General features: G+C 42.2%; 1 protein-coding gene across 1 annotated transcript; it reads left to right on the forward strand.

The window, feature by feature from the left end:
* The first annotated feature begins 231 nt into the window (after positions 1-231).
* nat8l (N-acetyltransferase 8-like) lies at positions 232-9,518 on the forward strand. The gene is made up of 3 exons (XM_076973444.1): positions 232-1,849; positions 3,103-3,267; positions 8,355-9,518. The coding sequence occupies exons 1-3, from the start codon at positions 1,534-1,536 to the stop codon at positions 8,720-8,722; spliced, it is 849 nt and encodes a 282-aa protein (XP_076829559.1). The 5' UTR covers positions 232-1,533; the 3' UTR covers positions 8,723-9,518.
* The last annotated feature ends 1,631 nt before the right edge of the window (positions 9,519-11,149 follow it).

Consider the following 11,149-nt stretch of genomic DNA (forward strand, 5'->3'; position numbering starts at 1 on the left):
TTAATGTGATGTATGCAGCTACAGTTTTTTTTACTGAAAAGATCAATTCACATAAAAGGATTATAACTACCACTCATGGCCAACACATTGTCCGGAAACAGACATAAGCATTCATGCTGTACGTTTAACGCAATATATCATAAAACATATCATAAAACTTTCTAAAAAATAATAAATCATCGGCAGGATTTTTTTTTTAGATTTGCTAACTGACGCATACATCGTCTTTGCTACAGAAGCACTAGGCGCGCATCGCTCGTCTGCGGGTGCTGATGCTGACCAAAGAGCCAGAGAACCGTTAACAGCGTCAGTGGCGACTACAACGCAAGTTTGAAGCTTTCTTGTATTACACATATTCGATTTGCACCGATGGCTTATATGGTTGCTGTTAGAAATGCGTCTAATTCCAAATCGCCAGTCACCCAGAGACTCGAGATGCAGTTTTGTGTCTTGGGGAGGGGGAGGGAGAGCGAAACGGAGGGAACCGATCCAGTTTAAACTAGTTCTGTACAATGCTATTAAAATGCGACCTTATTCATATCAAGACAATTCTCTATTGCGTCTAATGTTCAACGAATGCGCGAAAATTCGCTATGACTGGCGAAGCAGTCACAATTCATCATGGATAATGCATGTGTTCTACAAATATTATCTTTGTAGCAAAAATATGAATGCCCGTTTATTCATTATAACAGATAGGGGGTTCCGTATTAATCATTTGACGATTGCAATATGCCGAGTTCATTTATACTCGTGCGTTTTTCATTGTCTAAAAATGATTACACCAAGTATGTGAAGCATGTGTTGCATCAGACAGTTTTATGTGAACCCAGCAGACAGGGGAGACGGGAACCCCGTGGTGATGACTGCCACGAGTAAAGGGCGGCCAGCATGAACAAAAACCCTAATGGGCAACACTGCACTGCAGCAAAACCATCAGTCTCATACACACACACACTTCCACAGCGAGACACATGTCCAGTCAAAGCTCAACTTCCACATCTATATGTCTTACCGGTCGACATAAAATGATCCAAGATCAGTGTCCTGGCCGTGATAGCGGCGCAGAGAGCTTGGTAACACTATTAAAATATATCTATTATAACCACAAGACATAGTTGTTGCGCATCCTCCACTTTTGGACGCTCATATGAAGCGGTAGGTCCAACATCTACCCCTCCCCCAGAACACACATGTGCGGAATTTCGCCAGGATGCTTGGTAGAAGATTTTTTTTGTCTTTTTTTCCCTCTGAAAGCACGTTAGGGTATTTTCTCCTTTCAGCTACATCCCCCAGCGCCGTTATGTGGTGAAGGAGCATGTCCAATGAGCGAGGTGAGGACACCACTCCTACCCCACAATCTGAATGCGCCGGCCCTATAAATACCGCCTGAACGACGCCGGCATCTTCTGGTCGTGAGGAAGCTCAGGGTTGCAGCCGTATTTTTGTCCTCTCCTTCCCCATAACAAAAAACCCATCGTCTATTTTTTCACATTTTCTCCCCAATTTCAGTTTATTCGAGGCCAGTTGCATATGCATTGTTCGTCTCCCAAAATGGTTTGCGAGACTAAAATAGTTGCAGACGAGCACGACGCCATACCCGGGACAAAAAAAGATTCTCTTATCGTTTCCTCCTCTCAAATGTGGACATCTTCTCCGTCGAGCCCCGGCGCGTTGGACCATAAGGAGGTGAAACGGGACCAGGTTTGGATACGCGAGTATGAGCGCGCGGACCACGCGGAGGTGCACCGCATCTTCTGTGAAGGCATCATGGAGCGGATACCCAACTCAGCTTTTAGGGGTCTAAAACAGCAACCACACACTCAGTTTCTTTACGCGGTGCTCACAGGTAGGATAACTGTGCAGTGTGGATAATGCACACGTTTTATTTATTTGCATCTTTTGTATGTGAACAGTGATTGCGCAAGTAGACTAGTCTTTTGCTCAATGCATCAACTGGAAGCAGCGAATTGTTCACTTTAAGTATAACATATATGTAACCTAAAATATCTTACATGGAAATGAGCTGATTTTTCAGCTGTAGTCTTTTATTTCAGCGCATGCTTGCCGCACTATAGACTATAATCGCTTCATAGGTTAATGCACATTAGAAGCGAAGTACCTTTGCCTCCCACAAAGAAGCCGGTAGTTCAGAAGCATGCCGTGCATGTCCGCGGCAGTGATGGTGTGCGCCCGGCTGAGAGGAGGAATGAACGGATGGTTCTGGGCTTTAGGTTCAAACACTCAAGGATATTTATTTTATTTAGCTTTTTTTACACGCTTGTTGAGTTTTTTTGTTCTTTAAATTACAGATGTTTTATACGTTCAACCTACGACCATAAGTTCTCCTTGACCATTTTGAAATTGCATTTGTGCAATTGCATCAATCGGAAAAAGTTTGTTTGAATCAAAACGCAGCTGAAAATCACATAATTATTTAGGCCAACCTAAACCCACGACAGCTCCCCGCCCGGACCTAAACCCAATAACCCCAATTTGCAAATTCCCCAATCTGAGCAAATAAAAATAAAACCGTTGCTTTCTTCAGTTTTTAGAGACCTGAAAATAGAATCAAACTTTCCTATAAAGTGCGTGTTTGCGAGTGCGATGTTTTCTTGACAAGTAGTCGAGACCAGGTCGGTACTGACAGCAGACAATGCGCGTGGTGGTGCAGCGGGGTGGACCGGCTCTGCCTTCCACAGAAACACAAGCGCGCATTGTGGCGCAGCGTGTGTGTCTGAACCCACAAGGGCGCCCCCTAGTGTCAATAACTCAACAAACGACCACAAACATTGCAACCGCGTCTTCAGCGTCTTAGACAATTTCACGGTGAGGGAAATCACTCCAGCACTGCTTGAGTAATAATACTGCTCCCATTCCTTCTTTTCTGTATAATAGAATATGCAGTTATTGTCTTTTAATGTGATACACAGTGTTTAATACCGCTGATAATTTTTAGTGTATTCCACTTAAAAAGAAAGTTTGCTTAACAATAGATTGGATGTTGTTCTATGTGTGTGTGTGTCTCTCCTCTGCCAAAAATCAAACTTTTGGTTCTCTTTTCTGACAGGTGACGTTTATCTTTCTCCCATTTCTCCATAGTAATGTGCTTTGTTATGACCAAGTCCATCATGCTGACGTTCTGTACGCCGTTCATTCTCATGGGAACGCGTTATTACTACAGCAGGAAGGTCATTCTCAGTTACCTGGACTGTGCCCTCCACACAGACATGGCTGACATAGAGGGATACTACATGAAACCAACAGGTATGGGAACCTCCAGCCTTACACACCCATTGGTTGTAGTGGATCCATAACTGCTTTCATATTCATATGGAGTCGCACTAGTTAGACAGACTGCATCGCTGTGCTGACACACTGACTGTCAGCAGTTCAGTGCATTGAAATTATGGACCAGTTATAAAGAGGGAGAATTTATTTTGATTTTTTTTTTTTTTACCAAAGTGATAAATGTATGAAGAGCATCTTGTCCTGTTTAAACCTGCACCCCTATATTCCAGCACAGCCTTAGTGTACCTGCAGTTACAGCTGTGCATCTCACTTCTGGTCCAGAAGAACCCTTGCAGGGCATCGTCATGCCTGGTTCCTCTTGAGAAGAGTTGAGCTGGTGGTTTGAGTTGTGTGTGTGCTAGAGTAGGGCAAGCACCTAGCGGCTAGACACACCTGCACCACCCAGTCCTCCCTCCACCACCACCACCACCACCACCTCCACCTTCATCCAGGAGGGGGGGGGGGGGGGGGGGGGGTGCGAGGTAGCACCTGCCCCAAACGGCTTCCTCCGAGCCGGGCCGGCTGCGGCGGTGATGCGGTGAACTTATAAAATATGCAGCAAGTCTGTTGCTCGGCTTGGGCCGTGTCCCTCGGCTCAGGGTCACGTGGGTGTATTGATCGCAGGAGGGCGGAAAAAATCGCTGATGTGCACTTTGCTGCCGCAGAGCACCAAGAATGATGAGACTCATTTTTGCTGCTTGGGTCTGAAAGATACAATCAGAGGCATTCTGGGCCGTTTTTTGTCGCGATATCCAACATTTCCCACTGGATGTAATTAAAATTGTCCGAGCATGCGTTTTAAGACCTGTGATCATGGTGCATAGTTTAAAAATATGTGATCAGAAGAGCAAACGAGGAAAAAAAGGGACCTACTTGATCTCATCTGTGATCGCTCACTTCTGCCTGAGGATGTGGGACGTAGGCTTTGATTAGTCCAGTCACATTAAGGTATCCATTAGTCATGTCTGGTGATGGTAATATTTGCTTACAAATAAATTGGGAAAGGACATTCCAGCATACATTCATAGACAATTTTAGCAGCAATATGAAGTGTGTGTATAACAATGTGAGAAATTAAAATATTGTAAACAGATTAGTATTTAGGCCATAAACACTTATATTAGATGATTAAAAGTAAAAACGTACACTGCCCATGGCCACATGTCTGTTTCCCCCTAAAGCACAGAATCACTGCAGGCTCAGTCAGGGTAAATAGACCAGGTCATGCACCACACACACACACACACACACACACGAACGCACGTGCGCGCGCACTCGTGTGTGTAAACATCAGCCATGCCTGATCCCTGCACAATGTAACCAAGCAATATTTAAACCTTTCCTAAATTGTATGTGTGTGCATGTGCCAGGACAAAGGAAATATTCTTACTAAGGGCCAGGTGTCCAAGTGTTTATAACAAAGGAAAGCCTTATGTGGCCAGGTCACTTATGCATATCAACAGGGCCCCTGGAAAGAAGCAGCCTCACTTCCTGACTTCTTTATATTATAGTACACCTACCAGTAATCGCCTAACCAGGCAGATAACACGTTGCCTAGTGGGAGATCAGAATCCACAGCTGCAGTGTATATTAGCTTTGATTCACGACTGGCCTCCCCACCGTGATTAAGAGCAGTGAAGTCTATGAAGTGCTCTGTTCTCAAGCACCCAATTGACCGAACACAACTTTGACTACTAGCCAGAACTAGTCATAAATTATACAAATTCTACAATCTTAAGCAGAAGGTTGGGTGTATTTATGAGAGGTATTAGGGAAATGTAACAAGTAAAAGACACATTGGTGAGGCAGAGACTGTTGTGGCTTTCTTCGAAGACTCCATCTGATTCATTTCCTTGGTTCAGGTTTTTGTTATTTTTGCAGCAAAAAAGAAAAAGAAAAGGAGAGAGAATATGGAAGTTGGGGGAGGAGGAGCATAGCAGAGGCTCTGTTTGTGTGTGTGAGAGAGAGAGATAGAGAGAGAGAGAGAGAGAGAGAGGGGCGGTTTTGAGTACTGGCAGCGAGCAGACAAAGGGGTCTCCCTGGGGAAGCTCCCTCCCTCCCTGGCCGGCTCCATCTCACAGTGAGGAAGCTTCCCTTCCCCTCTCCGCTCTCGCGAGCAGGTGCTGGTGCAGGAGACATGGTCAGAGACATGCTCCTCTGATGTGTCCACACAGAGAGGCATTCTGGACACTTATAGGGTTAGAGGTTATATGCCATTGAGATATTGGTAACACAAGAACGCTTAATACGATGTGCCACTGTAATAATAGCAATTATGCTCTATAGGCACAAGTTAGCTTTAAAAAGCCTCCTTCGTAAATTTAGATGTCATTTTTACTTTGGATATCTTTACTATCACAATTCAGAATTAGCTAGAATTATTTATGATAAAAATAATAATGTGTGATCACGTGTAGATATTCAAAATATCTGAAGTTATAGTGAAGTTTCCAGAGCAATCGTACATTTAGGAGTTCCTTCATCAGGGGTGACAACAGAGAGCTTCTGAATATGTAAGAAAAGGAACCTGTTAGAACAACCTCCTTGACACATCTGCGTTGCATTTTAACTTGCGTGCTGGTCACACCGGCTTCTTTAAACTCCCACGTCTGTGTTTGTGTGCGTTACACCTTTGTGTAGTTGTACGATGAGATTGAACCACAGCGTGTAAGTGAGGCGTACAGAAGGCCAGTGGTATTTACGACATTACAGCTGCCACCTCTACGTGTGCGAGCCTCATTAATTATTTAAGTGAGCTAGCAGAAACTGTCCGAGCTCTGCTGACATGCAGAGAGAGACAGTGTGGTGGACTAATGTAGGACCGTACTACAGAGAAGACCTGGGACAGTGGTACATTTAAGCTACAAAACTTGCACATAGACATTTGTTGTACACAAATATATACACAGACGTACTCGGTAGTGGTATGCAAGGTGGCAATCAATGCAGCAGAATAGGGTGTCAAAGAACGCTGTAAAACTAGATGTAAACCCCTAATGTATGCACACCACGGGCTGCAACTCAATAGTGATTAATACTCTCACAGTAATAGCATCACGGTTAATGGAGCCATCCCTCCCTCTCTCTCTCACACACACACACACACACACACACACACACGTGCACAGAACAAAGCAGGGAGTGTGTGTGTGCATGTGTAGCATTGTAGCATGGTTTGTGACATGTAAATATGGTGTGATGGTGTAAGGATGCAGAATGTAATTAATTGGTGTGTAAAATATTAAGGCTGATCAGAGTGTGTGTGAGACAATACAGCAATGTCGGGAAATATTACAATAACAATTTCTTTTCAGTATGTCAAAGTATATTTTGTGACAAGCAAATTTGTAATGTAATTGTGCAAAAAATATAAAGAGTTTGCATGTAGCGCTTCCTTTATTTCTACATGCAAGAAAATTTTATCATGATCAGCTAAACACAGCAGATGAAACAGTGACATATGTTCTCAGGCCCATGTTGTGGTTTGATTGTGTTGTATTGAGTAGACAATCTAAAATTGCTGACTGCCTCACTGGGGTGAACGTGATGGGCGGTTCCACACATCCCAGCATGCTCTCTGGTCACTAGGCCCACCCACAATGGGGAGGGGTCTGAAAGATGTGGAAACACCGCAGAGATGCAGCATGTCACATAATGCGGACTAGACCCGCTCCCAGGCCAAACATCACTTACAGCACAAATAGCACTTAATAATATAATCAATTAACCATTATAGTCATTGTGGGTCTGGTTGTCTTCAATAATGTTTAATTTATCTGTTAATTTTGTTTAATGAAATAGAAAACAACACAGGGCAGCAGAACTTGTATACCAAATTAACACACACGCACACACGCACACACACACACACTCTTGCTGGCTCCAGTGCTTTCATAACAGATGGTAGAGCTGAAACCACACACACACACACACACACACACACACTTTCTCTCTCACTCTCTTTCTCTGTATTCTCCTTTATCATTGGGGTGACAGGCATGTTCAATACTGCCTCCCTGTGTTAATCTCCTGGGTCTCTGAACCATAGCAGGGCTGATGTCTGTGGCTGGACATAGACATTACAGAAGCAGCTGGCATTCACCAACGCTGCATTCAACACATATTATTTTTGTTATTTTAGTCTAGACATAAAATATGATGTAAAAAGATTACCGACATCTTCATTTACTTTGTATCTTCAGAAATGCTGGATTGTTGGAAACATATGATCTACTTAATCCTGTAATTCTCAAGAATCCCTAAAATCCTCCAAACAGGAATTCTGTGGACAAACAGGGACAACCGTGTTGTCCCTTATGATAAGGCGCATTCAGGCTTCTTTTGGTTGGTTAGTTAGTTAGGAGTCTCAAACATTCATAACTGCAAAGATCTCCACGCACAAGTCATTTGAATCTTGCTTCTTAATATTTTCTTGCTATTCTCTCATGATGATTCCCAATGGGCCTTTGCTAATGCCTGTAGCACCACTTCCCCTATAGTGAACAGCCTGACACATGGTTTTATCCAGTCTGGCATAATATCATGAAGCTGAGTAACGTGTGCTGATTCTACAGTTTCACATACGTACACACGTGTATCAGATAACTCAGCCTGGGGGCACGTGTTCACAGAACACTGCCTTGGTTAACTGTATGCATCTAATTTTGGATCCTCAGTCTTGTAATGTCAGACACTTTCTTGGCACGTGCTTCATCTTCAAAAATAATTTATTATTTATTACATTCTTTAATACCACATGGTCAGTAATATCTCAATAATACATGAGAAATGTTTGTAATCAAATGGACAATGAACAGGGAGGTCATCTGTGCATGTCTGTAATTCAGCCTGCTCGAGGGGTTCTGTAAGGCAGCACACCGAGACTGGAGTGAACTGGTGGAGAACAGGACCCAAATGTCCTTTATTATTAAAAAACGCTCTTTAACCTGTGCAAATGCGAGTGAACACATCCATAAATTGTCAATTATGATGGAATTAAAACTGCCATTTTCCTTCCTGAGTCAGCACTTTCTGAACTGGTTCCTCCTGTTGTGCTTCTGCAGGTTCCTGCTTCTGGGTGGCGGTTCTGGAGGGGCGCGTGGTGGGCATCGTAGCGGCACAGGGACGAGAAGACGACAACACCGTGGAGCTTCGCCGCATGTCTGTGGACTCTCGTTTCCGTGGGAAGGGCATCGCCAAGGCGCTGGGGCGGCGCGTTCTAGAATTTGCCATGCTCAACAACTACTCAGCCGTGGTTCTGGGAACGACAGCTGTCAAGATGGCCGCCCACAAGCTGTATGAATCACTGGGTTTCCAGAGGGTGGGCGAGAGTGAGGACTACACTCTTCCTGGGATGAGCCGCTCAGCAATGGAGAGGCTCTTCTTCCAGATCCGTTACAGCCGTTATCGGCTACAGCTTCACGAAGAGTAAGAGTGCGAAAGCGTTAACGTAAGAGTGAACAGGAGAGAACGTGAGAGCATGAACGGCAACAACAACCCTCAAGTCACACAAACCCACAAACGTAGTTCACTTCTAAAATTACGATTTTTTAAAAAGGGCGTAAGTGCTTTCTACAACAATTTCTACTCATGCTTAAACTAAGTTTCTGTCATACTGTTTTACTTTTTTTTTGTTTCTTTTTCTAAGTTAGCTGACATTCGTCCATCCATTCGTTCTGTTATCTTTTAACCCACAAAAATTAATGTCAATTGAACCTCTAAAGTAATTTTATATATGGTGTAGACACTGTTCTCTTAATAAGAGAAACTTCCCTACACAAACACCCACATTACAAACCCAGGCCACAGGTCGGTCTGTCAGACTCTCCTTTACATCCGTCGTGAGGCCTGATCCCACACCTATAGCATGGACCTTTTTGAAAGATGCAGAATAAATGCAGGGGTGTAGAGGAGAACAATGGATGGATGCAGTTCAGGCCCAATCTACTCTTACAGGTATCACACCTGGATTTACATACATGCACGTCCTGAACTTCAGACATAGGGAAGGCAACTCTAGCACTCGATGACATGATGTGTTTGACTGAAGCACAGTACGTCCTTTATGTGTCTTAAAAACAGAAAGAGAAAAACAGCGAACTGTGAAAAGGCAAGAAGCCCCGCACATGCACGCACACACACACACGCGCACACACACACACACACACACACACACACACACACACACACACACATTACACACACACACACATTAAAATATTGTACAATGTAATGGTTATATATATATATATATATATATATATATATATATATATATATATATATATATATATATATACTGTATATATATATATATATATATATATATATATATATATATATATATATATATATATATATATATATAGTTTTAGTACAATCTTTTAATATTACCCCAAAAAAACACCCACACTCCTCTATTAAATACAAATTTTTTTCCTCAATTGAGCAGATACGATTGTGCAGTCAGTGAAATGTAATTTGGATTTAAATAAATGTGATTGTTACAGAAATTCAACTAAATTTCACTAAAATTTGACCATTTCCATTAATCATATAGTTCTTGACTGAATACTGACATAATAATAATTTTATCATTAGCATAAAAGAAAACTATGGATTGTAATAATACTGTCCAAGTATTGAAAGCTATAATGTTCTTTTAATACTGCTGTTTTTGCATGCCATACTAAAATTCTAAAGATACAGCAGTGAGAACTCACATTCAAGGAATTTGGATATAATTTGGTTGACTTCTAAGCAATGTTTTGGATTAAATATAAATTTGACCACTTAAGCACAAATCAGAATAAAAACATTCACTGCATGAATACAAAATATCTAAAACTCTATGTCTAACATAAAAATACAATATGCACAATATTGTGTATTGACAACACATTGACTCCAAGAAATATATGAAGACATGTTACATGACAGAAATGACAGTAATCTCTCTCCACCTCCATCCTCCTATCACAGTACCAGCAAAGGGAGAGATACAAACCACAGCAAGCCTCATTTGTGACATATCTTGTATAAAGTTAAGAAATAAAATGTGACTTAAAAAGTAACACACTGAAAAAATAAAACAAACAACAAAAAAAACCAAACAAACAAAACAAAACAACAACAAAAAAAATCCCCACTCCAAACAACAACCCCCCATGACCCTTGGCAATTTTCCTTGACTTGACCCATTAATCTGACTGCAACCCTGGGCCAGACCCCTCCCACCCCTTAACCCCACCCCCTGACCCCACTCCCATCTTTGCATGCGCCACTGAGCCTTGTCGCGCTGCTTTTTCTCCATTGAAGCTTGTACTTTCCCTAAAAGTCCCCTCTGTGATGTCATAGCAGCAGTGAAGAACCCTGATTGGCTGGGTGAGGGAGCCGTGAAAGGCAGATGTGGACTGGCATCGAATGGCATGCGAGTGGCATCCTCCCTGCTCGCTGCTTCCATGACATCACAGCTGCCAAAAGTAGAATGCAAAAGCAATGCAAGTGTTTGGCATGCCTCTGTACCTGGTGTGTGCAGTGCCTGTCTGAAAAAGAAGTAAACTCTGTTCGAAATACGTAGAAGAAGCTTCTTCTTTAGCAAAACATATAACAATGTGAGTCTTTGTTAAAAGAAACTACTGTTCTGCATGAAACATGACTTTGAATGAAAATGTTTAAAGAAACATGATCTATCAGAATTGAAGTCTTAACAGTGGAATTTTTTTATGTTATTTGTTTAATGTACTTTTAAGTTGTTTTCACCAAAAGTTATCAAGGTGGTGAATATTATTTTTTCTGTAAGAAGTCCTAGAATTTATTAAGCTGAATTCAGCATTAGGCATATTTCACAATTCAAGAC

Source organism: Brachyhypopomus gauderio, chromosome 14 (assembly GCF_052324685.1).
Source record: "Brachyhypopomus gauderio isolate BG-103 chromosome 14, BGAUD_0.2, whole genome shotgun sequence".
Classification (NCBI taxonomy): Eukaryota; Metazoa; Chordata; class Actinopteri; order Gymnotiformes; family Hypopomidae; genus Brachyhypopomus; species Brachyhypopomus gauderio.

What these genes read in the sequence shown, in the direction of transcription:
- nat8l (XM_076973444.1), top strand. Translation starts at nt 1,534, where the DNA reads ATGCATTGTTCGTCTCCCAAAATGGTTTGCGAGACTAAAATAGTTGCA. An exon ending in TCTTTACGCGGTGCTCACAG is followed by an intron (nt 1,850 to 3,102) that starts GTAGGATAACTG and finishes ATTTCTCCATAG; the next exon opens with TAATGTGCTTTGTTATGACC. An exon ending in ATACTACATGAAACCAACAG is followed by an intron (nt 3,268 to 8,354) that starts GTATGGGAACCT and finishes GTGCTTCTGCAG; the next exon opens with GTTCCTGCTTCTGGGTGGCG.